Below are 26,844 nucleotides of genomic sequence, written 5' to 3' on the forward strand. Positions count from 1 at the left end.
TTTCAAATTCGAACCATTGATTAACATAATTCATAGATTCGAGGGATCTGTAGCACAGGCTAATTCGATCGCAATATTAGAGCGAGGCATAAGGCCAATCGTTGTAGTTCTCATCGGGCTTTGTATATGGGCCATAGTTCACTGTTTTGCCGCGATCATTTTCGGCAAAGGGTATTCCCTGTTTGATCCTGGTAATCAAATCCTTCCATTGAAATCGAGATTAGCATGAAAGATGGAAATCGAAAGGGCGCCACAAACCGGGTTATATATGAAAGGACGACCGAATGTGACCAGATCAATCTTCCCTTCCTTTGCAAGGCTGTCCGCTTCGGCCACGGTATATTCGTGATTGACCATGAGCATCGTCTCGCTTCCGGGATATTTGATCAAATGACCGAACTGGTAGAACGGCTCATAATTTGGAGGAAGCTCTTTTCCAGCCGGTCTGGGACTAGACTTGAAGTAATCATCCTGAGCTCTGCCAATTGCGCACCCTCTCCGGGACAGATTTATGTAACCGAGTTTTCGACTAACGAGCTGCCTGATAAGATAATCGTATGTCTCGCTCAGCTCTTTAAAAGAGACAGCGGAGTCATTATAGTCGTCAGAAGGGCAGATCTTGATACCGACTCGTCGTGGGCCCCAGATCTCGATGATTGCGTCGGTCACTTCAAGGACGAAACGGCATCGATTTTCGACCGCGCCTCCGTAGATATCGGTGCGTAAGTTCGAGTGACTGCAGGCATAACAACAGATGTTACCAGCTGCACAAATAATTCATTCCAAAGATATACTCACGAGCATAGGAAGTTATGGAGGAGATAGCCCCTGCAGATGCGATCAGAAAGTGTTTGCGAGTAAGTGCCAGCGAGCTTACCCCTGGGACAACAATTCGATCCCATCAAACCCAGCCTCTTTCGCCAGAGCGACTGCATTCTTGTATTGTTCAATAATTACTTTGGGGTCCTCGATTTGGGTGATGTTGTCCGTGTAGCCCTTTTCGGATCAAAACCGAAGCGAAGACGGGGTCAGCCTTTTGAACATCTCGCAAAATAGTAACCGTCAATATCGCAGAATGTACCGGTAGTTCTGGTAGTGTCCTAAACTTCCCTCCAGCGGCGCGTACTTTGGAAGGCGCCAGTACCGGATACCCTGTATCTCTGAGCATCGGCATGCTTTCATGTTGGATGCGACCTATCGGTCGACGTCAGTGTATGCCTTGTTTGCGGTCCTGTCTGCTCGAACCTGGATGCCATGGCTGGGAAAAAATCGTTCCTCCTTCGCGGTGAACCTCATCTGTAACCCTCTTCCAGGCGTCTGCGTGTTTTTCGTCGTACATCACCGGTGCGTTCGGCCATTCTGCCCCGTTCAGGTAGACGAATGTTCCTTCAGCGACGATAAGACCAACTCCGTCCCTTGCTCTTGTTGCATAGTGATTGATCACAGCTTCTGTAGGCATGTTATGGTTGATGCAACGATTCCTAGTCATCGAGCCCATGCACACACGACTGCGCAGAGGGATCAAGTCTCCGAGGATGGCGGGAGTGAGAAGCGACGACATTGCTGGGGATGATGAAGGCCGATAGGGAGATCAGAAATCGAGGTTTCATACGTCTTTTGGTGCAGTTGCTCAGGATGGCGGTTGAATACGGCTTTGGTAGAATCCACATCAGCGGGGCCTGGCTGTTGAACATAATCCCCCAAAGGCCCTCGTTCTTGGCAGGATAGCAGGAATATATATTCCGCCTGAGATTTTGGCTCGAATAAGCATCACCAACCACAAGAAACTCAATTCGACGGTCCAAAATTTCAAGGCATACATCCCTGGCCATCAATTAATTTGATTCTATGTGGATGTGATCAGGCTAGGGTGCCATGACAGTGGAGATTGAGATATCTGCTTATGATGTGATAATCTTCGATTTTCTAAGAGGACATCAGAGAATGTGAAGTCTAGAGTGTAGAGCCTAGAGAAATCTGTACGGAGTAGATTCATGATAGTCCCTTATCAATTGTCCAAGACTTGCAAGAAGGAGAGGATTCTATTCCTGGGTGGCACCAAAATAGACAAACACCCGCACGGTCCATCTCCCGTGCGGATCAAACGGTGCCAAGATTTGTCTGCTTCTTCCCTGGGATGCAATTGAATGTGCAAGAGTTGGTTGAATGCTACTTGTCTTTGTTTTATCATTGTAACGGTAGGTCTGTGAGAATAGCAGATTGCATCTTGCTAATGTAAAGATCACCAGTGAAGGTAAAGAAATGCATACAATTTCTTATGATGCTGTGTCATGCCAGCTGAACCGGGATCTGCGACCTTGGCATATTGACGTCATGCTCGATATCCCACCCATTCGGACCATTTGCCTGGTGAAATTTCCTCTTCGCTCGGCCATTGACACACTTGCTTCTGTCAATTCCTCTTTATCCCTGTTTAACCTTTCTCTTTGGCTTGCGGGACCTCTGCCCTTAACTGACCAACCCGACTGGTCAACCACCCATCACGAACTGCCCGGATCGACAACAGCCTCCTGCTCCGCAGACTAAAGAGACATGGCCAGCAACGAACCTCTGCACGGAGCTTGTCTCTGCGGTCGCAACCAATACCAGATTCACATTCCAGACAATGTGACCGAACACGCAGAGATCTACTTTGATAGCGGTCGGGATAATCGTACGTCACTTGAAGTTTTCCACCCATATCGCAAGCTAATGAATGGTCTTGTCGCGAGCAGGACGAATCCACGGAACTCCACTCACAGCATGGCTTCGTGTCCCTCTATCCTGGTACCAGTCTCATACCGAATCGTTCTTCCCGGATGAAACGCATTCCACCATCCGTCGTATCTTCTCGCCTCATCATGCACCGCACACACAGCGTGTCTTCTGCGGCTTCTGCGGTAGCCCCCTTACGTACTGGAGCGAAGAGCCCCGGGAAGACGCGGAGTATATGTCCGTGACGATTGGTAGTCTGGATGCTGGGGATCAACGCTTGCTGGAGGACCTTGACCTTCTCCCTGGATCGGATTCGTCCTTGGAAGATGAGGATGATGATGAGGACGACGACGACGATCCTTCGGAGGATAATAAGGGTGTAGTTGCTGCACCGGCTCCGCAGACTACTGCTTCTACGTCTACGGTTGTCGTGCCGCCTTCGAGGGGGGAAGGGAACATCTCCCGGTCTTATCGCCAAGGCACGGTAGGTGGGATCCCCTGGTTTGAGGAAATGATCGAGGGGAGTCGGCTGGGACGGTTGATGAAGGGTAGACGAGGTATGGGAGTCAGTGATGATAGTTCTACCACGATAGAGTGGGAGATTAGCGAGTGGACGAATGATGATACTGGCTTGGCTCAGGCTGGCTCGTCTAGGCCATCAAGATCTGGGAAGAGGAAGCGTGGCCATACTAATGTGGACGAAATCGAGCAGCCTAGCAAACGAATGGAGTCACCTTGATGGTGTACATGTACATGCTATTGGCGTGAAAATGGAATCTAGATAGTCGACGCATAATGAAATGTTTTTATTCATCAAGTTTCTCGTTACGATAGGTTCCATCATACAGAATATCTATCTCGTTTATCTGATATCTGAACTTGTGGTAGAAGCGTTGAAGACATGCATCCTAAGACTTTTCGTGTGTATCTCCACCTCTACAGGCAGGTTCCCTCCAACAGAAAGGGCCCAGATATCTACAAGCACAATTATTGCCTGCTACAAGGTAGCATTAACATAATCAGATTCTCAGACTGCAGCGATCTCTAACAAAGCGAGCCAATGAGCGCACGCTGCACCAGTCACGCTAGCAGACGTGAAAGGATATGCGAGCTTTTTAGGTCTCAACTGAGCTGATTGCCTAAATGGGGATCGCCTCGCTTAGGTTGCTGTTACTTCCCTCAAAGTGAAGAAGACCTTTGTCTACTTCACGCACTTCTGTCACCGTGATCAGGAAACTTCTGTTTCTCTTTCTCTCTCGCACACATATTCCGTTTCTGTTATCTCCCAGATCTTCCCTCTCTCTAGTTCTGCATCTTGACATATCATCTCATGATTGCTTAAGCATCTTCCTGGGCGTCTCAATTTATTAGTTATCGTCTGGGTCCTTGAGTCGTTGTCGTTTGCCTGGGAGCTTCCTCGCATCACTAAGGCAAGGCCCGCTGTGTCTCTAGTAAGCTCTTGTCTATCCCGGCTGCATTAATCCATCGTGGGATCCGTATCATCAAGTGTGCAAAGAGCTGGGTAGCTGAGCGTCTTTCTCTTTAGTGGTGTGAGCCTATCTTCATGACTCTCACTTCTTTTCTAGCAACGTCGCATATCTTCACCCAGGATACTGCCTTGTCTGAGGTGACCAGTACGAGTGATCGACAGTCGTATCTCTGGTAAGTTTCCCCTGCCCGTCTGCCCTCTTTGATCCCAGTACGCCCTGGCGAAGACACTGTCAGACCAGACAGCTGATCATCAGCATGTCTAGTTCCTCAAGAGCGTCTTTCAGTAGCCTGTTCGCTTCTTCCTATCCAGGGAAATAAGCAAGCGCCTGTGGATATCTGTTCTATCTCTGGTAAGCCTGCGCTGATATTGGTTGTTCAACTGGGACTCACACCCATACCGCATGTCATATTGTAACCTGACCATCTACCGGTATAGTTATCGATTCATCAAAGGTAGAGGCCACGACTACTGAAAGCCCAGCTACCGCACCTTCGAAAATGAAGGCCCACATGGATGAGCCTGATACCAAAGGCAAACAGAAGCAAATGGATGCCTCAAAGGCTACTTCTGAAACACCCAAGCAACACCAGCTGCGGAACCCATCATCTGCGGCTGGCTTCAAGGGTCAACGCTTCGAGTCCCACCTGAGAAGAGGCGTATCAACAAGTTCTCCACAGTACTCGAAGTCACCTCGTTCTCCGCTCAATACGCCTGGCGTTCCAGGGCTTCCTCGATCAAAGTCAAGTTGGACCTTAGGAGGCTCAGATAAGAAGGAGAATGTACCACGCTTCATGTCGTCGGAGCATGCTAGAAGCATCAGGTCGGTGCGGTACAACCCACCTCCAAAGATTGGAGAGTTCAAGTTGCCCACCATCACAGGGTGCACTCCGACCAGGTCAAGATTTCCAGAGCTTGAGCCTAAGCATGAGACACGTTCTGAAAGGATGATTAAAGCCATTCAAGACCCCAAGAGCAAGATGGTGGAGAGGTATAAAGGCGTAATGAAGCAGTTGTCGAGCATGGCGATGTTGAAGAGGATGCACAAGTGTCTCAATACAATCAAGCCGAGGAGTTCAAAGCACGTTGAGGTTCGTTGAATTCCATTAATTGTTGAGAAGACTTGGAAGCTGACAGAAAGGCTCGGTTGATCTAGTACAAGCCACTCTACCAACTGAGAGCAATCGAAAGGGCTTCGACGCTTCTCACAATGTCTAGGTCTCAGCACCATCTGACCATCGCTCATGTAAGTGGATGCAAACATTCATACCGATAGGAATGGCTCGGACTTACAACGTGGGCAGGTTGAGAGCATGCTGCAAGCAGATAGACGGCGACTTTCTGCTGGGACTACCATGAGTAGAAGATCATCAGTATACTCGGATGCAGTTGAAGATATCGCCCAGGGTCCAGAGCGTGGTCAAGAGCCCGCAGATCAGCAGGGGTCGTCCACAGTGAATGAAGAGGAGGCAGACGAGGACCGCACAGTGCGCGAGTCTATACTTCTCTTCCGTGAGTGGCTGGACTTCTTGCAGAGGACTGCAAACCCATTTGCTGAGAACGAGGGCGACGAAGAGTTCACTTACCCAGCAATCCCTCGCACCTCCCCACAACATTCTCCTTCCTCACTTCCTCTCACCCAAGAAACCCTTCAATCTCTTCAGAATCTCTCTCCACCCGACGAGAATCGTTCTAATTCTGCATCCCCTACATCTTCCGAGATCACAATTACCCCTGCTAACGCACATACCTTTCTCAAAATGTCTTCCTCTTCAAAGCCCGCTTCTCACGACCCTTTCGTCGACTCTACTGAAGCCAAACACACCAAGGCAGGTGACGGAAACAACGAGACTTCTCACCCAAGTGAGTTCCCCCCCCCCCTACCACTATCCCATTCCCTACACAAGGATATTGAATACTCTTGTCGAATACTCGTCTTTGAATATCCGGTATCTTCTGGTGGCAGCTCCAAGCCCTAAAGGTTTCCTGTGGTTCTTTCTCTTGAGACTTCGAAGATGACGAAAGACCACATACTGACGATCATTTAGCTATCATGAAACAGACCACTGCTAAAGAAGGAGAGAGCTCAGCGACTGGGAAGAGTGAACCCCGTACCTTGAAATCCTTGAGCTACCGATCTGGCAACGAGTCTGGTAATGGCCCGTGATTGACCCCTCTTGCTTGGATCTGAGCTGACACGCAGCAGACACCAACACCCCTCACGCACCTCATCAGGCCAATGACACTAAAGTCCGGCGATCTTCTCGCATCCCCCGAGGCCCTGCCAATGTAAAGGCACAGATGCCCCCATCGAGCGAACATAAAGAAGCGCGAGCTACCTCGGAGCGTCGCAGCTCAATTCCCCTTGCCAGTCGCACCTATGGTGTTGAGCAGATAGGCAGCTTTGGTAATGCGCCAGTTGGAAGCTTCTCTGGCAGCATCAGAGTCGTTGAAAGACCCCGTGGCCCACGTCCTCAAAACGCGGCAGAGCGGGCCAATCTTAAGATCGAAATGCCCGAGACCATGTCCTCATCTTCTGGAGAAGAAAGTGATCTGCAGAAGCCCCCAACCGTCTTCACCGGGGAGTATCGCACCCGCACGTTTGCCAGACCTGCATCACGCTCGGAGGGACCGAAGCTTAAGATAGCTTCTTCTGCCGAACAAGTGCTTATGGGCGCAGCTGTCAAAGGCAGCGACGACGCTGGTATCCAACGCTCTCTCCCGGTCCTAGAGCACCCCGATTCTCTCAAGTGTCACCAGAAGGAGGCCGAAGATGACGGCGATACCCCTCGCGCTGTGCCAACAACCCAAGCCTTACTCAATCAATCGGCCGAGCAGACTCCCGTGACGCGCAACTTCTGCCGACCGCATCACTTTGGTGGCAGCCTCCGAAGCAACCCAGTCACGCCCACTCGGGAGCCATTTGGAGCATTCTCTGACGACATCGACAATGAGATTCCCCTGATCCCCCGCACCGCCTATCGCAGTTCATCCATGCAGGCTGTGGCCGATTTCCCCCTGCATGCAAAGGTACCGAGTGCCATCGACTTGAGCCAGAAGCGAGACGTTAGCCAGGATGATCTCGCAGCCAAGGCTTCGGGCTCGACCCAAGCCGGAGGGCGCAGATTCGGAAACATCCGAAACATCTTCAAGTCGACCAAGGGGAGCAACGACAAGGCACGCGGTCGAAGGGAGGAGAACGAGACACCCGGCGCTGCCAACAAGGAGGCCGTGTCCGAAACCATCAAGGCCAGGGCTAAACGCAACCCAAAGATCTCCCCGGCCCAGATCTCACCTCCCATCCCCATGACAGAAGAGGAGACCCGCTCACTCTCGCAAGCTACTACATCGACGCGCACGAGGGCCGAGCCTCCCCGTGACGGACGAATTCGTCGGGCCAACCTGGCAGCAATGTCCACGGGCAGCCCCCAGCGCCGCGGCGTCCACCGACGCTCGCAGGTCATGATGCCCCAGCGAATCTCTACCCCGTCACGGGCGATCGGCTCGGCCCATGACGTCGCGATGGTCATCCGGGATGAGGCAGACGCGGCCACGAAGGTCGCAGACGTTGGGTCCTGCATCGAAGGGCTCATCGCCAAGGCCCGGGATGCGGCAGCACCCGGCAAGAGGGAGGAATACCTCCGAGTGAGTTTGCTTCCAACGATTGAGTTTCATGCGGCATTCTTGCTAACTCCACGTGTAGTTGGCCCTCCGGCTGCAGAAGCACCTGGACGAGTACAAGGGGGCAGAGCGGGCAACGGTGGAGGCCGAGGCCTGGGCCGCTAAACAGCGGTCCGCGAGGGCCGACGCCGAGACCGTCTTGTTCGGGGTTCTCTCGGGGGTCCTCTCCCACCTGGGGGAGGACCAGATGGGCTAGTAGTTGGCCTTTTTGTTTTTTTGTGTTGTTCTTGTTTCTTCTATTTCTTTTTTTTTTTTCCTTTTTTCTTTTTCTAATTTTTTTCTTTAATTTTTTTCGAATTTGTTTCCGTTCTGCTGCGCCTGTTTCTTTGTTTGCTTGTTTTATGCCACCCGCTGCCAACGGCGTGGAACTTCACGTTTCCCTCTTTTTTTTTCTTTAAAAACAAGAAAAAAACCCAAAAAAATTGAAAAAGAAAACAAAAAAAGAAGAAGATTTGTCTGAGTCAAACAAAGAATTTTGCCTGATCCAAACATCCAAACGAAAATCCACGCCCTCCGTATTTTGTATACAACCCAAACCTGCCGTCTTCCAGGAATTTCCATCTTCCTGACGACCATCTGAACGTCAACCAGTCGCGGTTGCCTACCTCTCTTCTCTTTCATTCACCCCAGAGCTGCAGGCTCAAAGCTTCTTGCGGAGATTTCCCTCATTCACTTTCTCTCTTCGTCCCCCGCCATTCTGCCGAAAATGGACCAGAACTAGAGAATGCCCAGCCGGATTTCTTTGTTGCTGCAGACGAACGCAAGACCCTTTGTATGGAAAAACACTTTGTGTTGTTCCTGCAGACGCTGTGGTCTCTGCATGGTAACTTTGATTGGAGAAAGTGACGACTAAGGCCGTTCTTACCTCTTTGACGGCGTCGGTTTTTCTCACTTCCTACGCTCTCCTCCCACCTTGTTGAATCGATTTCTTCCACCATCACTAAACCGATCGAATCATCTCCTCTTTCTTGCACACTGGTACATCCCCAAATCCCGTCAGCCATGGGGAAGAATCGCAAACAGCAGAGAAACTCGGTCAGTGTCATATTCATTTTCCTTCTGTGATGAGACGAACTAACCTAGCAAATCTCGGCAGAGCGAGATGTCGCGGCGTGGAAATCCGGCAGAAGGAAGAATGGGCTCCAGGCGTTCTAGCTTTTATCTCATGCTCGCCAGAGAACAGGATCGCTATTCCAGAGACGGAGTCTCGTCTGGACATCCACCCCACGGCTGGACCGGACCACCATCGCCCTACACCCATCCGCGCAACTCGATGCAGTACGCCCCGGGTATACACTACCCACCTGCCATGCAGCATCCTCAGACCCCCTCTCCCGGACACGGCCCAGGCTTGCCGTTGTATCCTCCATCCGAGATGAACATGAGAATGATGCCCGCGAATGTTCCCAGTTCATACTTTCTGCGGCGCAACGACACTAGAGGTCTGCGACATCGCTTGTTCAACGAGGACTATCGCTACGCGGGTCCGCAGCAGGTAAGATCCTTTCCTTCTAGCTTCATCCTTTCGTTCACAGTTGCGGTGGTGATGCTTGTGTTGGACTTGCTAACAAAGGCGATCTCTTTCGCAGGTCTATGCCCCGCCCGATGTCAACGGTCCCTTTGCAGAGCCCCCGGCGTATGAGTACGCTGTGCCAAATGATATACCCGAGATCAATGGACACAGGTCGGAAAAGTTCCAGTTGCGCGGGGATGCGCCAGCATTTGTGCCCGGAATTCAGGCGCCCATGGAGAAGTCCGATGACGAGAGTGCTGTGCACAGTCTCGATCAGTTTTATTCGTCAGACTCTGGCATTAAGATCGAAGAGATGGACCCTAAGTCTGACGATGGTGAAATGAATTCGTCGGGGGAGAGGGTTGCTTGGTTGGTTGTCAGTAGTACTCGCTGAATGATGGATGCATAACCGGGGCTTGTTTCTATTACTTTGACTGCTTTCCACATCACTTCGGATAGTCTGTCATTTATCTGTTCACTTGCGTTACCCAGCGACATTTGTTAACTTCAAATGCTTACGAATCTCAATCGGGAGAAACGTTTATCGTAGCTCTCGCTGTTCCTCTATATGTTGAAGATCATCGTTGGTCACTCACTACACCTTGAATATAGACATGGGTAGAAACCACTAACCAGATGTCTCTTCGGTGCCGGCAGGGGTGGTTACCACTAGGTAGACCACCGTCTTCCACTTCTTCCCACAATTGAACAATTGCGAATGCAGAACCAACCGATCGACAAGTCTACGACCAGTCGGTTGCTAGTCTGAGTCTGACTCGCTAACGCCAAGTCAGATCATGCGAGAGCGGTGGATCGCCATCGCGGTGGAACTCCCTAGTGCCATTTTCTTTTTCCCTTGTCCCCTTGCCTGAGTTGCCTCGTGTTCTGCGTCTGCCGATCCAACCGAACAAGGATATCAGCAATCCGAAAAGAGCACTGCACTGAGCACTAATCGGTGACCTTACTCCGTACCTCATTCGCTCACAAGACGATGCAGAAGGTAAACAACGCGGTCCATGGTTCCTGCAGGAAAGCCAAGTCGGGAAGGGATCTCCGCCCAAAATACCAAAGGCCCCGTTTCTGTTGGGCTCCACCTCTCTTGCTCTACTATCGACTTCTCTACAACAAGTTTGCTGGCATGCCACTGTGAATCCGTTCAGTTATGTATGCACAAGGGGTGATTTTGGATCCGCGCTCGACTCAACTCATCCTAGCTCGATGGTCCTCATACCTCCCTCCCCCAGTCCAGATGTCGCGCGCGTATAAATACACCACGGGTGCCGCCAGGAGATGGCAGCAGCTGTGCCTCTCAATTTTCGCGTTCTCAGTCTGCTTGGGTTCAGGATGGCTTTCTTTAGCCAGGGGATAGCGTTGCTGCTCACATTGCTCCTGTCACTGGTATCATGGGCACACGCGTGGGACCACCGGGTCAAGGATACCGGCAACACGGTGCGCTTTAACCTCACTCTGACGTGGGAGGATTATGCACCGGCGGGTATATCTCGGAAGATGATTCTTACAAATGGGCAATTCCCAGGTCCTTTGCTTGAGGTGGACCAGGGTGATGATGTGGAGGTTACGGTGGAGAATCAGCTTCCTCAAGGCACTACGGTTCATTTCCATGGTGAGTTGCATTCGTCGTCAACCTCGTTCTCCTCCGAGGATCTAGTTGTTTGGTTTCTAACTTCTGTCTTCGCAGGGATCCCCCAGATAAACACACCGTGGTCGGACGGAACACCGGGTCTATCCCAGCAACTCATCCCGCCGGGTGGTCGATTCCTCTACAAATGGCGCGCGACGGACTACGGGAGCTACTGGTATCATGCTCACGCGCGGGGACAACTCGAAGATGGACTTTACGGGCCTATCTACATTCGACCGGACAAGTCGGTGGAAAGGCCTTTTGAGCGGATCACCAGGGATAGGAAGGCTCTTCGGGCTATGCACAAAGCGGAGAGGAAAACCAAACCGATCATCTTGTCGGACTGGCGACAATTGACATCAGAAGAGCTGTGGGCAGCTGAAAAGGCGTCGGGCCTTGACGCGATGTGTGCCAACGCTCTCCTGATCAATGGCAAGGGGTCGATAAGCTGCCTGGGGAGAGAGACCCTGAGATCGCACCTTTCCGACGCCCGGAAGGATGTGCTTGGCGACAACATAACCGACATCGGGTATGCAAATTTTATGGTCTGGTGATGATTTGGGAACCTGCTGACTCTATAGCTGCATTCCGCCTGTGGATGTAGATTCTCAAGGAGACTATCAGCACGACATGAGTGCGCTCCCTCAATCGGTCTTCTCTGGGTGTACTCCCTCTCACGGCTCAACTGAGAGATTTCTCGTCGATCCCTATGCCAAATATGTCAGTTACGATCTCATTAGCGCCGCCGGTATTTCATCGGTCATTTTCTCCATTGATGAGCATCCCATCTACATCTACGCTGTCGACGGGCGATACGTCGAGCCAGTCTTAGCTGATGCAATTGCTGTCCCCAATGGGGCTCGTTATTCCGTCTTGATCGAGCTTGATAAGCCAGCGGGTGATTACACCGTTCGTCTTGCAAACCACGGGCTCAATCAGATTATCCACACTACCGCTATCATGTCCTACGATACGATCTTTAACACGCAGGAAGGGACCTCGACCCCGTCGATCCATGTCGGCGGAGATGTAATATCGAAAGAATACACTCTTGCAGATGAGACCGCGTGGGTCCCCTTCCAGGTGGAGGTGCCATCTCAGGAGGTGGCCCAGACACATGTCCTCGAGATTGACCACTACGGCCAATCATACCGCTGGAAGATGGGCGACTCCAGCTATCCACTTTGCCTTGAGGAAACCTCTCCGCTCCTGCTCGATCCCGCCTCGGCGGAGCACGACCTGACCATCCAAACCCGCAACGGGACCTGGGTCGACTTGATCTTCCACCTGGTCAGCACGCTTCAACCCCCTCATCCTATTCACAAGCACTCCAACAAGTTTTTCGTCATTGGCCATGGAGACGGCGAGTGGAATTACACGTCTGTAGCTGAGGCCGCGGAGGCAATCCCTGAGAGTTTCAACTTCGAAAACCCGCAGATTCGCGATACGTTCATCACTCCCGGCGCTATCACCGGGCCTAGCTGGCTGGCGATCCGGTACCAGGTGATCAACCCCGGGGCGTTCTTGTTGCATTGTCACATCCAGGTTCATTACAGCGGGGGTATGGCGATGAACATACTAGACGGTGTGGACAAATGGCCCGAGGTCCCCGAGGAATACCGAGGAGATTCGTCGGGATTCAAATCCGAGCGGACGCCGACATGGCTAGATTGCCTTCTGGGGTGTTGACATCTATCTGATGTATGTGATGACGGCTCTATATCCAGAGGGACTCGCATTGGCAAGGACTCGAAGTAGATAAATAATAGATAGATAGACAATACCAAGCACGATGTGCATAATCTGCATAACCTGAGTCAGCCAGGCACTGTGGACTACTGTGTACTCCCTTCGTCCACGGTTAGTCATGCGCGATCCACTCTTGCGGGGAAGCGGAACTGCGCCTCCTCTTCTTTTGTCTCTTTTGTCCTCTTTGCTTCTCCTCTTCTCCTGAACAATAACAAGTGACAAGCTCTCATCTCTTCTATTATTCAGTTCTGCACGGCCGGGGGGCATGGATGGTGCCTCTTTTGATGGCTCTACATCCATGCTGAATCTGCTGTGTATCAAAGAACCAGGAAGTTGTCGGCGCCTGCAGACCCCAACTAGTCGCAGCGACCGACCTCGCACTGGTTACCCGTTCGAGTATCTGAGGTGTCCACCCCCCGGATTTGGATGACCCCCTATTGTAACACATCACTTTTTGAAAGCCGCCCCTTAGAAAACCAAATCGAGCATGGTTTTCTGCGGGAAGCCGAGCAAAGGTTGCGGCGAATGTCGATCTCGAAAGATCCGGTGCGACCAGGCCCGACCAACCTGCTCGCAATGCGTCAAGGGCAACAGGGTTTGTCCTGGGTATCGCGACGAACTGTCCCTGATGTTCCGCGATGAGAGCCAACAAGTAGTCCGCAAGGCCAAGACTGGTGCGACATCATCGACGACGTCAACGGCCGCCAGTCGTCGGGCCAGAAAGACCGCCCATCGCACGGCGTCCTCGACCGGGAGTACTAGTGGTCCCCAATCGGGCAAAAGGGGCCGGGCTCCTGCTCCTGCTCCCGCTCCCGGTCCGGGCTCGATCCCAACGGATACCGATTTCAATAATAATCATGATGATGATACCTCCTCCTCCGATCTGCAGCTGTCACCGACGACGGTGCAGCAGCTGACTCCACCGTCCCCCAGTATTGACTTCCAGCCGTCTTATCAGTTCACCAAGGATGAGGCCGTCTGTTTCTTTCTGCGCTTCCATGCCTGGCCGGGCGTGTTTCGGATGTCCGAAGGCTCCACTGAGGTCTTTAACCTTTCTGGGGCTACCCCGAGCGAGCAGGCTATGAATGCCTGTATCATTTCGGTGGGCACCGCAATGCTCTCGCGTCTCAGGCAGTCTACGCAGTTGAAAATCGCCGCCGAGAAGGAGTACGGTCATGCGTTGGGTCTGTTGACTTCGGCTGTCGCGGACGAGGAGGAGGCTAAGTCGAATCCGACTCTTGCGGCAGTATTATTGCTGGCAATCTTCGAGGTAAGGAGTCCGGGCGTTACTCTTGACGGACGGGTTTGAAATAATGCTTGGGGAAAGGGGCTAATTGCGAGCAGGTCATCACGTGTAGGACTCTCCGAAGCATTGAGAAGTGGACGAGTCATATTTACGGGGCTGCTGCCTTGTTAGAACTGCGTGGTACTGAACAACTTCAGGATGAGGACGGGTTGAAGCTCTTTGTCCAACTGAGGTTTCAAATTGTATGTTCCCTCTTTCTTCTGCGTTTAAGTATAAACTTCGCTAATGCATTGACCATAGATTATCAGTTGCTTACAGAAGGGCGCTCGCGTGCCCCAGCCGGTGCTCGAATGCTCAAAACTCGCCATGTTCTTACGCCCACAGGCAGAGGCATACGGCGATCGCCTAATCAGCATTGCTGGCCGACTGTCCAATCTCCGGGCAGATATCAACGCCAAGATCTTGACGGACCAAAAGGAGATCCTATCCACAGCGTATACTATTGAGGCGGAACTGATGGCCTGGATTGCCGCTCTTCCGCCCGAATTTCTCTACACGAGTATCGAGGACCCAAACCCCGATCTGTTGGCCCAGAAGATAGGCAGCGGTCCCGCCCCGTACGGCGGGCGCTATCACATCTACCATGACCTCTGGCTCTGTCATACCTGGAACCAATACCGGTGCACCCGGATCATCGTAAGCGAGATCATCCTCGGCTGTCTCCGCCGAATCGCCATCAACTCGAAGGCAGCGGCGGTGTCGAGCGAACTCCAAAGCCATTGCGGCCGCCTGCGCAATACCACCCGCCAGTTGGCCATGGATATCTGCTGCAGCGTCCCCTTCCATTTCGGTGTTGGCAACGTGGCCACAAAGCCTCTCGGCAGCGTCCCCTTGGGCCAGAGCTACATCGGCGGCTTAATCCTCCTCTGGCCGTTGATCCTGGCCGGAGCCACCGAGAGCAAACACCATCCTCTACGTAACTGGGTCATAGATTGTCTGTATGTGATCGGACACAGCATGGGCATCGACCAAGCTCTTCTTCTCATCGATGTTCTGGAAACCGAAACCGGCGTGTTCGACGGCGTCCAGGTCGGCGAAGACGGGGTTTTCTTTCGCGAGTCGGGCGGAACTACCGAGGGGAATAAGGTTCTGACAGGGACCTGGGGTCCTTGATTGTGATTTTTGGATTCTTTTGTATATGTTTCTGGGTCTCATGATTCTAGTTTTATTGTGTATATTCTTGTCTGTGTGGCGAATCTCGCGAATGATACCTTTGCTTTCTTTCTCCTTTTTTTATCCCTTGCTTGTGAAACTTGCCAGTCAGATCTGGGTTACATTGACACTTCTTGTGTGACGATAAAAATTACTAACACCGGGTCAAGTTTCTTTGCTTTTGCGGGATGGTGGTTCAGGGTGCACAGTGGTGAAGAGCGAACATCACTAGAAACTCCATTGCTTTTCTCTTTTCTAGAAAGAAGATAGTATAGATCAGACTAAATCTAAACAACATGCCTTCCCCAGTTGAGCAAGAGCAGTACTGTTAATATGTGTGTTAAGTCAGTAGTTACCTAACTATCCGGAAAAGAAGAGATGTAGAACAAGGCTGTGCACGGGCAGGGCCAACCGAGAAAGTCCCCCTTGTTTGCTGCTGCGCCTGGCTAAGTCGCCCGGTGCGGCACAGCCTTATCGGGTTGAGCGTCCCGGCTTTCCTTTCCGCTGTTCAATCATAATTGTCCATACTCCATACCTGTAGGTTGTGGGGTGAGGGGCTTTTTTTTCTATTGTGGCTGTGTAGGCAGGCAGGTAAGGTAGGTAGGGTCTCTCCATGCTTTTCCGTTTGCTCGTGGGAATCTTGCAGGGAGTTTCTTATTTACTGTAGTCTGCCTGGGGTCTGGATACTGTACATACCTACCTAGCTATAGCTACCTGTAGGACTTAGTTTAGGTGAATAAAACGACTAGGCTGGGTAGGTATATAATACTCCGTACTAAATCAGCCTTATGCATGTACGGTGTATGAGTCAACCAAGGTACTGTAGGGCTGTGGGCTTACATTCTGGATTCTCGAAGAGTAAGTTTACACTTAGCTTAGAGTAAAGAGCTAGCTAACTAACTAACTAACTAACTAACTAACTATGTTACTAGTAAGTCGGTAGATTTAATCCTCCGAGTGATCGGATTTGTATGCCTTGTTTCTGCCTTGGATTAAACTACCGTAGGTAGTTTGCGGATGCGTTTGCCCGTATGTCACGAAGTATATATGTTAGGCCACGGTATGTTCCGGGGATATGGGTGGCTTGGAATTCACCTTGTCTTTGTCACTGTTGCATCATTCGTTTTTTCTGTTCGACTTCTTCCTTTTGCCCTGTGATTTAAGGAAGGTGGATTGTTGTCTTTCTGTCTATCGGTCTACCTGCCTACCTGCCTGTTTTGGGTTCTTCTGCAAACAACCTAAGACAGTGACTACGTATCGATTGTCTCATACTTCCGCAACCCAACCAAGCAACTACTTGTTGCCTACGGGTAAACACCTACGACCTCACTTCAAACAAACTATCCATTTCATCGACAGACAAACCGTCATGGGCCATCGTCACTCGAAATCCACCGGATTCGCATCCACTCGAGGCGTTCAACCCGGGCCCCGAAATCGAGGGATTTCTGGACCGATATCGAGCGTTACCCCCGATCTCTGGGCCCCTCCACCGTATGAGCCGCACACCACGCCTCAACCCTCGGGAAAGGCAGCAGCGCCATCGCGACCTGACGACTCGGCCTATTCGTTTCTAGGAGAGTTCGATACCATATTCGTGGTGGATGACAGTAGCAGTATGCGTGGAAGCCGCTGGAAGGAGGCTGAAAACGCCATCGCCGCCATCGCACCCATCTGTACGCGCTACGACCAGGATGGCATCGACGTTTACTTCCTGAATCACCGTCGCGAGGCGACGAGGGCCACTGGCGGTGCATACCTCAATATAACCACTGCTGACGACGTGCGTGAAATCTTCAACTGCGTTGAGCCGTGGGGTCCGACGCCCTTTGGAAAGCGATTGAACGATATTCTGCGCCCATATATACGCCGTGTCGAGATGATGGAAGGAAGTTACGGTCCAGGAGTCTCTGCAGAGCCGGTGAAGCCGCTCAATATCATCGCGATCACAGACGGCGCGTTCACGGACGATGCGGAGAGTATCCTGGTGGACGTTGCCAAGCGCCTCGACGACTGTCGGGCGGTGCCGTGGCAGGTCGGCGTCCAGTTCTTCCAAATCGGGAACGACACCGCAGCCCGCGCTTATCTGCAGGAGTTGGACGATGAATTGGGCAAGAGAGCGCAGCAGGAGCACCTCCGTGACATCGTCGATACCGTCCCCTGGAAGGGCAAGTCTGGCCAGACCCTGAGTGCGAAAGGGATTCTGAAATGTGTCCTCGGCGCCGTGAATCGAAAGTACGACAAATCCGACAACGTTCGGTGAACTCTTTTCCTCGTTTGGCTTGACATGTTTCTATTTTTGCATTGTGTCTTTTCTGTCATCTCCTGAAAGTGTTTCGGAGTTGGTCTCAGGTGTCGGTTTTTCGGGACTGGTTTCAATTGGAGGCAATATGGCGTGCTAAGCCCAGGTGTCTGGAGTCGAGGCAAGAAGGCGTTGTGATATTTAAGATTAATGGCGACGCTCAGGGCTGTTGCAGGCCAAACTAGTCTTGTCGCAGCAGGCGCCGTGGTTGCCGCCGAGGGTTCCGGACAGGGATTCGGCAGGGATGTGACGCGTTTGATTTGCTCATTAATATAGCGACGGTTGACTAGTCGGACTTCCTTCAACCCAGTTTTTTTCTGTCATTCCACCCCTGATTTTTGTAGCCTTATCGAGTAGCACCCATCGCGGTGAAATCACGAAAGACATCGTTATCGCATCCCCTGAAGTTGTGTTCACCGCCAGGTCAGTGACCGAAGTTTATTTACCGATCGACAAGTCGGGAAAAGGAGAGCGAGGCTAGGAAGGCCAGGAACCAAGGGATTGGTAGGAAAATCCTGGCGCTAACGACCAAAAGCAACCATCCAACCAAACCTTGACCGGCGTACCGGGTGTGAGTAGAACTGTAAACACTAAAAAGCCTCCTGTCAAGGACCTCGATCGGCGACCATTTGCTGTGGTTGCCCGGCAGGCCAGCAGCGCCAGGCAAGGGTCAGCCGCAGCAGAAAGATGCCAGGATTAATCGACGTGTGGTGGTGATGGCAGCGATGATTTGCCCGTACCCCCCCTATGGAGTAATTTCGTCGCAATTAGTTAGCTGACTGGTCTATAGACGCGCCTTGGTCCGTGGGGTCGTACTAGCCCCGTGTGATATTGGACCGCTAGGGGTGGAACGACATGGAAGATTGACAAATCATGGCTGGCTGGCTGGCTGGCTGCCATCCATGCAGTGTTTGAACTCTGGACTCTGGGCAGTCTGGACTCGAGGAGACGTGGATGATAAAACAATCGCTTTCGAGGGACGGAGTACAAACAACAGAGACTACGGAGTACAGAGGAATTCTTGATGCCTGAGAAAAGTGCAATAGCGAGTCAACAGCACGTGTCTCTCACGTGGCAGGAGTGTCCCTATTCCAGAGTAGGAAACTCTGGTGGGATCGGCGGGGATTTTAATCCTCTAAATTCCACCTCACGACGGAGATGTTCGCTCGCACGATGGAAACCACTAACTAAAATTGGCACCAGGTCTTAATAGTGTTTGCCGGTTTCTCGTTTATCTTAATTAGCCCGAGATCGTCTTTCTTGATGTCCGCTGCATGTCGACACGAGGCCGGAGATTCTGATTCTGAACGAGAGAGCAAGGTTGAAGGCACTGAGATTACTCCGTACCTGAGAGGATTGTGATTGTTTATTATCCTGGCAGCAGGCAATTTCCACCCAGCAACGGCGTCGCCGAATGGTGTCTGAACCCTCGGATTGGCTGCAAAACCTGCATGGCTGGCTGTGATTCTGATCCATCAACTTTTTTTTTCTCATTCAGACTCCACTGCGGTACATTAGTCCCGCCGACTACTTTGGTTCGCCAGGAACGATCAGCTCTTCCTCAGCTCCGGCTCCGCTCAATGGTTGATCAAATCTCCTGGTTCCTAGGAACCATGCTTGGATCGGATCGCGTCTTCGCTCTTTTTTTTGCCCACTAGTGCCGGCCGATGCGATGAAACTCCGACCTTCTTCCCTGACCTGCAGGGATAACCTGCTCCCCGTCGTGACGTGGTGATTGCATTTCCCTGTGGGTTTCTTCTAAGCGCGCTGCTGGGGTTGTCTATCATTTCAATTGATCAACCGTCATTGATCCTAACGCTTCTTATTTTATTTTATCTCTCGATTTAATTTAATTTTCTTTTCCTTCCCTCAATCCGTTTGGATTTTAATAAATTCCGTCTCTCGCAGTGGCATAGCGAGTTTTCAATCTCTCCGAACTTTATTCCTGTCCTCCCTCTTACTGCGCTGCTCACTTCAAACTCCTTCGCGCCCAAGCCTATCCCACGTGTGCAATCATATAAGAGGCCCATCTCGAAACGTCCAACAACTGCAGCAAGCGCTGAGGTTCCTCCACTTGTCTTGCCATTGTTCTCGACCCCGTCTATCCGCCTTGTCAGCGCTTCTGACCTGCTATCGCGCCGCCTCATTGGCTCTCGGTCTTTCTTAGCATCTTCGACTCGGGGATATCCAAATTTAACCTCTGTGCCGCTGCGTCTACTGAATCACTGATCTCCAGGAGTCCCGGCGACTGTTGGTCTCAGATTCTTTCCGACGTGTTATGGATCTGTGATTAGCTCGAGTCTCCCGGCCACAAAATCCGTTATATCTCCCGACTCTTCTTGCCGCCACGCATAGCCGTTGACTCTTTGTCTTTTGTCCGTACTATTTGAAGAATACTCGACGAGGCTCTGAGGCTCTCAGGCGCTCCCTAATATCCCAAAGATCTATTTCTGTCCAGGCTGGTTCTTGGGCAACGTTCCTTACTCCCGCTCCTTACCTTCTATTATATAGCCACAGCTTTGGCCACCCCTCTTATCATCAAGTCTTCCTTTGCTGCTACATTTTAGCGCCAGAAGTGCTTTCTTATACTTATATTAATACTTCCTTGTCCTATTCAACCGCGAGAAAATACATCACAGTGCCATCATGTCTTCGACCACTTTGATGACGTTTCTGCTGTGAGTCTTATGCTTACAATTGGCTCTGATATGTTTACTGATGTTCTTTTACCTTCAGTGTCCTCAGCCCTCATATCAAATCCGTCAAGCTCTTAGGCTCATGGGATAATTTCTCCAAGCCCTATTATATGGAGAGGGACAGACGCATCGGCTCAGGCCACTGGAGGGGCTGCCACACATTCACCGATATCATATGCGATGGGTCTCCAACTAACATCGGTCCCGCACGCTCCGGTGGGCTCAAAATGGGAGGCACCTACTGGTATTATGTTCGTACCCTCTCTCCGACCCGTGCCATCCTGTTTCTAACTGAGAACAGTACTTGCTCGATGACGACGTGGAATATTACAACGAGGCAGAGCCTGTGACATCGCAGTGTCCTTTCCTTCCCGGTCAACCGGTCAATGTCCTTCACGTTCCCATCATCCTGCCGGACACAATTCCGACTCACACTCGTGAGAGAAGCTGTAGCTCCAACAAGTCTGACCAGCGAACTATGAACCCCGAGGACAAGTATATGAATCCTCGGCGCCCTCCCAAGCCCAAACTTCCTCGCCTTCGGACGTCGCCTCCACTTTTACAGCAACCGACTCCCGCTTGGTCTTTCAACGCCTCCCCCCTGGGCATTGTTACTCACAAGACATCCTCTCAACCCGGTAGTGCCACATCCAATGCTCGAAAACAGAATTGCAAAGCTGCCCGATCTGTATCTCCTCCAAGATCTCGAGGTCTGCGAGCTGCCTTCCGACATTGGAATGCATCCTCGCCCGAGTTGAGCGTCCCCACTGATCAAAGCACAGGCAATATGCCCGGCTTTGGAGCTCGTGAACATGCGTCGTCGCATAGTGAGGGCTATGAGGACTTGTATAGACCTCGTTCGCGTGGAGGCTGGAAGCAGCCCATGTATGAAACCGAAATATCTCGTCACTGCATGGCAAACGACCCCTGGATACCTGCTCCGGCTGAATCTCATGACGGCGCGCCCTTCTCAATTCAAGAACGGCGCGCCATGAACCCCACATATAACGAGCAAACACCGCGCAGAATTCCTCTCACTTTACAAACGAATCCGGGGTCCGCGACTCCTCGCGGCCAACGCAGCCCCAGGAGACATTCTCGTACCGCCCAGGGGTCTTCTGTGAGCTCCTGTCCTTACCTAGGGACTGCGACCGTTGCAATGCCAGCGGAGCTCGACGCTACAACACCGACTCCGTTCACATTCAAGGAAAAGAGGCTCCCAACGCTGCCCAATACACCGTCGTCGGTCATGGACGAGGCACTGCGCGACCTTGATGACCGGGAAAGGGCACTGGATACCGAGAATTTCGAAAGTCACTTCTCGGATTTCAGTGCAACGGAGGATTCCATCGACTCCCCGTGCGAACAAAGCCGCTTTTCCGAATGGAGTACGGACACGGAATTGGTCTCTCCTGAGTCAATGACATCTTCTTTAACATTCAATAATGACTCTCAGACGCCCTCTATCATTGACCGACTGGAAGTTCCGGACCTCGTCGACCACTGCACGGTCAACGAAACCAGCGATCCCGACACCCCCCACTTGACCGTGGCTTCCAAGCCCTCGCCTACCACCCTCGGTGGCGATTCTCCCCGCTTCGATCTGCCCCCACCTCGCTTGACCATCACCTTGTCTCCATCCGATCTTGATGTTTCTGGCCTGTGTATTCACGACGATGATCATGTGGAAACCAACCCCAAACGACATGCCGCCTTTTTTGGTGGAATGGACCCGGTCGAAGCTCTAGGGATTGCCAAAAGCCCCGAGGCCGGCACGGTCAACTTCTCTGACGCGGTGAAAACTGACATGTTTTCAATGATCGATGGGCGCCCGGCTACGGCTGAGAATAGTCACCGCGGCTCCAGACGAGCGACCGTTGCCAGCCAGTCTGCAACAATGCAAGAAATGATTGATGAACTGAGTTATTTGAAGAATATGATTCAGTCTGGAAGTACGGGGGATATCTAAGGTTCTTACTGGACAATGCGCTGGCTGTCATTTATACATAGTATCTATCATTCCGATAGAAATCCACGATGTAGCTTAGAAATGAAATTAACGTCCCACATTTTCAATAATTCTCCTTTTTGTCCTTTTTGTTTCCAATCAAGAGCTCGATATATTCGTTAGATTCTATTTGATTAATTGATCGACCATCAGAATCGCTGCTTTCAAGAACTCCTTTGGTGTGGTGATAGCAGAGCAAGTTGCCGGCCTGATTGTTGAGGACTCACATCGGGACAAACACGGCCACAAACAACCCGCGCGCCAAGAATCCCGACCATCCCCATCTTTCCCTCTTGGGCCCAGACCAGGAAGTCAGAAACACAAGCCCAGGTAAATTACCCATGTCCACCATCTCCATCTAATCAGCAAAGAATGGACTAAAGACGAGCTGTAAGACATGGCTGAAGATGGTTCTCAGCCTCAAGCTCTGCGCCCTGAGCTGCAGCTCCCTCCTGTCGGGGAGAAGTTATTGCCCGCAAAATGCAAGCCAGGCACGTTGACCTACTGTCCCACGATGGACCTCATTGCCTTGGTGACTGAAGACGACGAATTAAGTGTCTTCCGTCTCAATGGGCAAAAGGTCTTGGGGGGATCGTTTAAAGGGGACCCGTATTTGGATGAAGATGATGGCCGTGGTGAGATTCGAGCCTTGACGTGGAAAAACAATGGTATGTTGCTGCGGTTCGTCAATTGGGCGTTGCCGGTTCTTTCTGGGACAGTTTATCTAAACATACTTGTTTATGGATGGAATTGACTCGGGTTTAGGATACTTGCTTGCTGTTGCGTGCGCGGATAATACCATTCGCGTCATCAGCTCTTACAGTGGTAAAACTGTCCACCACTACCCTGCATATCAAGCCCCTGGGGATTCCGCTCAGCCTATCAAGGTCACCTGTCTGGGATGGGGAGTGAATTTCACCGACAGCAAGTCAGCACAGAGGAACCTACAAGAGGCCGCTGGGCATATCACCATTGAGGATTTGCTCACTCCTAACGTCCATCCCTCAAAAGCGGCTGCCGTGCTGAGGGCGGACTTACCGAGGGAGCTCGCATTGCTGGACATTGAAACTTCTCTACCGAAGCTCAGCACTCTACCAGCTACGGGTGGCGAGTAAGTGATTTTCATGATGCTGGCTTACCGGTCGACGGTTTCTAATTTGGTTACAGTGACGATGTCTTCAGCTCTAGATCATCTCTTGATGCCATGTTCCACTCCGCTGCCAAAAATAGCAGTGATGCGGTAGATGTTCTGCTTGTCGGGTCCGATAATGGCACAGTCCATCTGCGTATCTTTGATTGCTTTGAAATTGGCTCTTTTGAGGTTGGGGCATCTGTTGAGAATTCGACCTCGTGCCAAATCTTCAAACATGCATCGCATCCGCTGTGTTCGACACATGCACTGTTAGCTTCGACTCCTCCCGCAGAGGATGCCGCGAGCTCTTTGCATCTAATCACTTTGGATCTTCGATTCATTACACGATCTGGGAGATATCTCTCCCTTCTGGCGTACAAAACGACGCAGCTTCAAAATTTGCTCCGCTACATTGGCCAAGTGCAGAGGCAAATTGAGCTCGAGTGGAAAAATGCCCAGGAGCTGCCAGCGCGATACATGCGAAGCGTCAACGAAGATCTGCAGGAAAAGTGCCATTGCGATTTTGTCACGGCCGCTTATCATCTAGTGGTAACCGGGGACTGTTTTGCGCCTCTCAAGGAATTTTTGGTCGATATTGTTGGAGAACGAGTACACATCCCATCTGCACCCTAAGCTATCGATCGTGGTGGTTCTTTTCATACTAACCAGATCTCACAGGGACATAAACGGTGGGAGAAGGCAGTCGCAGGCGGTTACGAGAATGTGCGACGCTTGATCCACGAGTGTCTTCTTCCGGCATTGGAGCGTTGCCAAGTGTTGCTCAGTCGACTTATTGGGCTTTCAAAATTCCACAAACTAAGCGAAGTTCTGGGTCTTGAGACGTCTGATCTCAATGCAATTGTCGAGACGATGGACTGCCTTCAATTGCTATCTCACCATATCCTGATACACAGCAACGATGAAATGTGCCAATTTGAGTCTTTCTCCAAGTGGCTTCGTCATGAGATAGACATGCAAGCTGCCGAGCCTATGTCACAAACGCTTGAAGAGCTCATGGAAAAGACCGACATGATTGAGTATCCACAAACCCTCAAGTACATCAGAGGAGCTCTCACTAGGAGCACACTCCGCCATTATATCCAGCAGCTGCCGATGATGGGGATGCCGAGACCGACGTCTTCCGCCTCCGATAAATGGGCACCGACTGGTCATGACCGGTCCTTTTACGACACGTTCAAGAAGCTACTTGAGCAGCAAAACCAGAACCCTGGTGACGTTGACACGGCGAAGCTGCCCAAGATCAATGATCTGACGAAACGCCTAAAGGTGCAATTTGACAAGGTCTTTGGACAAATTGCGTTGACGCAACGCAGGGGAATTCTTCATCGATCGCCCCTTTCTCTCGATCCCGATTGCGACCAGAATGTCATTGACATTACAATGCGCTACGAGGTAGGGACATCACCCTTGTGTACTGAACACCGTCGCTCACTACTCGTCTAGGATATCGACAACCAGAGTCTATGTGTGATCTATGTGGCAACCAGATCAATCAAGTCCAAGCACCTCAGTGAGTGACAGCACCATTCCGAAGACATTCACCGAAGAATACTTATTGACTGTGCCTAAGTGTATATGTACCGCCTGGTACTTGATTCTGCAAATGGGGTCAGTTCTACACGGAACATTTCGATAGGAACCATCGACCTGCAGGAGGGACAGATCCGACAGGTCGAGTTCGTGGAGGATAACACGCTCATGGTCCTTTGGGCGGACAGTCGTATGCTACACCTGCCATTCAACTAATGTGGTCCAGGCTACGAATTTCTGCTAACGCTTCTCTACAGGAGGATATTCTTCTCTTCTGAATTTCGCTTTCCAGCCCATACCGCCGGGAACAGCAGACGCGGCTTCCAGTTCAGCGTCGCCTCTTTTCATCGAATTCCACGAATACCACGGACAACCGCTCTCTCCCCAGCGTGCCGGAAGTACGATAGCACTGGACCTTGTTACTCTGGAATCTCCTTCGGCCGACCTCGTTAAACATGCGTTTTCCGTGTCCGGGCCCAAGGCCAAACCCAGCAGAATCGACACCAACGGACGGTCCGGCAGACGGGCCGTCTGCGTGCTGTACAATGACGGTTTACGATATGAGGTCCTAGACCTGGACGCCGAAATGATCGAGGAGGAAGAAGACAACGAGGACGGCGAGGCTGGAAGTGATTGAAGCTGCCTGTCTCTGCCATCCGGTTAGAGTCGGCCAGCACACAGCGATTCCAGACTCCGTGGCGGTGGCGGGAATGCCAAACGTCTAGTCCTCCGTACCGCGTCTCCCTTTGTTTCATAGTTTGCATTGTCGGCGAAAGGGCTTTGAAACAGAGATCGGCCTACGGCAGAGATCGTCAGCCCTGGTTTGAGCCTGCAGGGTGATTTGCCACTGGAGACCGAGTGTATTAGGTAATCATGACTCGCGAGTGCATTAAGTTACAATGACGGTACGACATTCGATTGAGTTTACCGCATTAGTCTACTCTAGGTAGCCTTTGTTAATGGGGATTTTCACATTGCGCTTTGTTTATTTATTTGGACGTTAAAGAACTTAGGGCAACGGAAAGCTTTGAAACGCAGCAGCGGGCCCAAGGGGGGGCAAATAATTGATTGTGCGATGGGGTTGACGCCCTGGTCACCGGGGCCACAGAAAGTGGGCGGTGGACAGCTTCTTCAAGCAGCAAAATCAAAACAAGCAGAAGCGGACGGCAACGGGCAAAGAGGGGCAAAACATGCCGTAATGACGGGCGTCACAAATACGGGAGGGGGGCTGCCTGGATGCCTGAGTCTGCCTGAGGTGTGTGGAGGTCGATTGCAGCAGATCCACCTGTGGCCTGGTAGGTAACTAGCTACCAGATGCTGCATGTAGGTGGACGCCATCCCGGATCGCTTCCAGTGGTACATCCCTAGTCAATATGATAGATAGAAAACCCGGGCGATCTGCTGGGCGTGAGTGATCCTGCGATTATTTGCTGCTGGTCGACCCTTCTGTTTTGGGCCGGCCTGACCCGGTGACGTCACGTGATGCGTGACTAATGGGGTTCCATCACCCAATCAGCGACCGCACAAAGACACGGCTCCGCCGGCAGAAGGGGTGCCTCAGGCGGCGAGAGCGCCCTACCTGCGTTCGGTCTCATTCTTCGTTCTGCTGTGAAGGAATCGCCCTGACGGTATTATTGCCTTTGCTTTTCTTTCTCTCTTCTTCCCTTTCTTCTTCCTTCCCTTCTCTGCACTTCCCCCCCCCCTTCCGTCTGGATTCTTCCTCTTCGATCTCTGCTTTAAATCCTGCGTTCGCAGCAGACTCGACACTTACCTTCCCCTCCCTCCCTCCGCTTCTCTGAACGCCAGACTCTGGGCTTAATTTTCTCCTTGTTCTCCTTGCTCGGGCGTGCACCACCACCGCCTATTTCTCCCTCTTGTGCTACCCCCGGAAAAGACCTGGTGCATGCC

General features: G+C 51.6%; 9 protein-coding genes across 9 annotated transcripts; 8 read left to right on the forward strand and 1 right to left on the reverse strand.

The window, feature by feature from the left end:
• Positions 1–76: 76 nt before the first annotated feature.
• Positions 77–1,561, reverse strand: LDX57_011844 (uncharacterized protein; the record flags this gene model as incomplete). Its single annotated transcript, XM_046093585.1, has 6 exons — positions 77–202; positions 259–736; positions 799–828; positions 878–996; positions 1,082–1,194; positions 1,246–1,561. 6 exons carry the CDS (start codon positions 1,559–1,561, stop codon positions 77–79), a joined length of 1,182 nt encoding a protein of 393 aa, XP_045949563.1.
• Positions 1,562–2,331: 770 nt separating this feature from the next.
• LDX57_011845 (uncharacterized protein) lies at positions 2,332–3,530 on the forward strand. Its single transcript, XM_046093586.1, has 2 exons — positions 2,332–2,674; positions 2,736–3,530. The coding sequence occupies exons 1-2, from the start codon at positions 2,554–2,556 to the stop codon at positions 3,452–3,454; spliced, it is 840 nt and encodes a 279-aa protein (XP_045949564.1). The 5' UTR covers positions 2,332–2,553; the 3' UTR covers positions 3,455–3,530.
• Positions 3,531–4,704: 1,174 nt separating this feature from the next.
• LDX57_011846 (uncharacterized protein) lies at positions 4,705–8,081 on the forward strand (the record flags this gene model as incomplete). Its single annotated transcript, XM_046093587.1, has 6 exons — positions 4,705–5,295; positions 5,361–5,450; positions 5,509–6,067; positions 6,253–6,357; positions 6,411–7,849; positions 7,908–8,081. The coding sequence occupies 6 exons, from the start codon at positions 4,705–4,707 to the stop codon at positions 8,079–8,081; spliced, it is 2,958 nt and encodes a 985-aa protein (XP_045949565.1).
• Positions 8,082–8,501: 420 nt separating this feature from the next.
• On the forward strand, positions 8,502–9,968 carry LDX57_011847 (uncharacterized protein). Its single transcript, XM_046093588.1, has 2 exons — positions 8,502–8,920; positions 8,982–9,968. Exons 1-2 carry the CDS (start codon positions 8,888–8,890, stop codon positions 9,525–9,527), a joined length of 579 nt encoding a protein of 192 aa, XP_045949566.1. The 5' UTR covers positions 8,502–8,887; the 3' UTR covers positions 9,528–9,968.
• Positions 9,969–10,684: 716 nt separating this feature from the next.
• LDX57_011848 (multicopper oxidase) lies at positions 10,685–12,846 on the forward strand. The gene is made up of 2 exons (XM_046093589.1): positions 10,685–11,569; positions 11,622–12,846. The coding sequence occupies exons 1-2, from the start codon at positions 10,689–10,691 to the stop codon at positions 12,727–12,729; spliced, it is 1,989 nt and encodes a 662-aa protein (XP_045949567.1). The 5' UTR covers positions 10,685–10,688; the 3' UTR covers positions 12,730–12,846.
• Positions 12,847–12,986: 140 nt separating this feature from the next.
• Positions 12,987–15,554, forward strand: LDX57_011849 (Zn(II)2Cys6 transcription factor). The gene is made up of 3 exons (XM_046093590.1): positions 12,987–14,059; positions 14,134–14,277; positions 14,336–15,554. Exons 1-3 carry the CDS (start codon positions 13,277–13,279, stop codon positions 15,206–15,208), a joined length of 1,800 nt encoding a protein of 599 aa, XP_045949568.1. The 5' UTR covers positions 12,987–13,276; the 3' UTR covers positions 15,209–15,554.
• A 712-nt stretch (positions 15,555–16,266) lies between these two features.
• On the forward strand, positions 16,267–18,069 carry LDX57_011850 (uncharacterized protein). Its single transcript, XM_046093591.1, has one exon. The coding sequence runs from the start codon at positions 16,323–16,325 to the stop codon at positions 17,508–17,510; it is 1,188 nt and encodes a 395-aa protein (XP_045949569.1). The 5' UTR covers positions 16,267–16,322; the 3' UTR covers positions 17,511–18,069.
• A 2,126-nt stretch (positions 18,070–20,195) lies between these two features.
• On the forward strand, positions 20,196–22,214 carry LDX57_011851 (uncharacterized protein; the record flags this gene model as incomplete). The annotated part of the gene is made up of 3 exons (XM_046093592.1): positions 20,196–20,227; positions 20,286–20,496; positions 20,547–22,214. The coding sequence occupies 3 exons, from the start codon at positions 20,196–20,198 to the stop codon at positions 22,212–22,214; spliced, it is 1,911 nt and encodes a 636-aa protein (XP_045949570.1).
• A 308-nt stretch (positions 22,215–22,522) lies between these two features.
• LDX57_011852 (putative anaphase-promoting complex component Cut20/Apc4) lies at positions 22,523–25,573 on the forward strand (the record flags this gene model as incomplete). Its single annotated transcript, XM_046093593.1, has 7 exons — positions 22,523–22,921; positions 23,019–23,364; positions 23,421–23,994; positions 24,064–24,798; positions 24,850–24,916; positions 24,977–25,126; positions 25,194–25,573. Exons 1-7 carry the CDS (start codon positions 22,651–22,653, stop codon positions 25,571–25,573), a joined length of 2,523 nt encoding a protein of 840 aa, XP_045949571.1. The 5' UTR covers positions 22,523–22,650.
• Positions 25,574–26,844: the final 1,271 nt, after the last annotated feature.

This window comes from Aspergillus melleus (assembly GCF_016097325.1).
Source record: "Aspergillus melleus strain CBS 546.65 chromosome Unknown contig7, whole genome shotgun sequence".
Classification (NCBI taxonomy): Eukaryota; Fungi; Ascomycota; class Eurotiomycetes; order Eurotiales; family Aspergillaceae; genus Aspergillus; species Aspergillus melleus.

Coding starts and splice junctions, on each gene's coding strand:
- LDX57_011845 (XM_046093586.1), top strand. CDS start 2,554: ATGGCCAGCAACGAACCTCTGCACGGAGCTTGTCTCTGCGGTCGCAAC. Junction 2,675..2,735: donor TGATAGCGGTCGGGATAATC/GTACGTCACTTG, acceptor TGTCGCGAGCAG/GACGAATCCACGGAACTCCA.
- LDX57_011847 (XM_046093588.1), top strand. CDS start 8,888: ATGGGGAAGAATCGCAAACAGCAGAGAAACTCG. Junction 8,921..8,981: donor GCAAACAGCAGAGAAACTCG/GTCAGTGTCATA, acceptor AAATCTCGGCAG/AGCGAGATGTCGCGGCGTGG.
- LDX57_011848 (XM_046093589.1), top strand. CDS start 10,689: ATGGCAGCAGCTGTGCCTCTCAATTTTCGCGTTCTCAGTCTGCTTGGG. Junction 11,570..11,621: donor GACAACATAACCGACATCGG/GTATGCAAATTT, acceptor CTGACTCTATAG/CTGCATTCCGCCTGTGGATG.
- LDX57_011849 (XM_046093590.1), top strand. CDS start 13,277: ATGGTTTTCTGCGGGAAGCCGAGCAAAGGTTGCGGCGAATGTCGATCT. Junction 14,060..14,133: donor TATTGCTGGCAATCTTCGAG/GTAAGGAGTCCG, acceptor AATTGCGAGCAG/GTCATCACGTGTAGGACTCT. Junction 14,278..14,335: donor TCCAACTGAGGTTTCAAATT/GTATGTTCCCTC, acceptor CATTGACCATAG/ATTATCAGTTGCTTACAGAA.
- LDX57_011850 (XM_046093591.1), top strand. CDS start 16,323: ATGGGTGGCTTGGAATTCACCTTGTCTTTGTCACTGTTGCATCATTCG.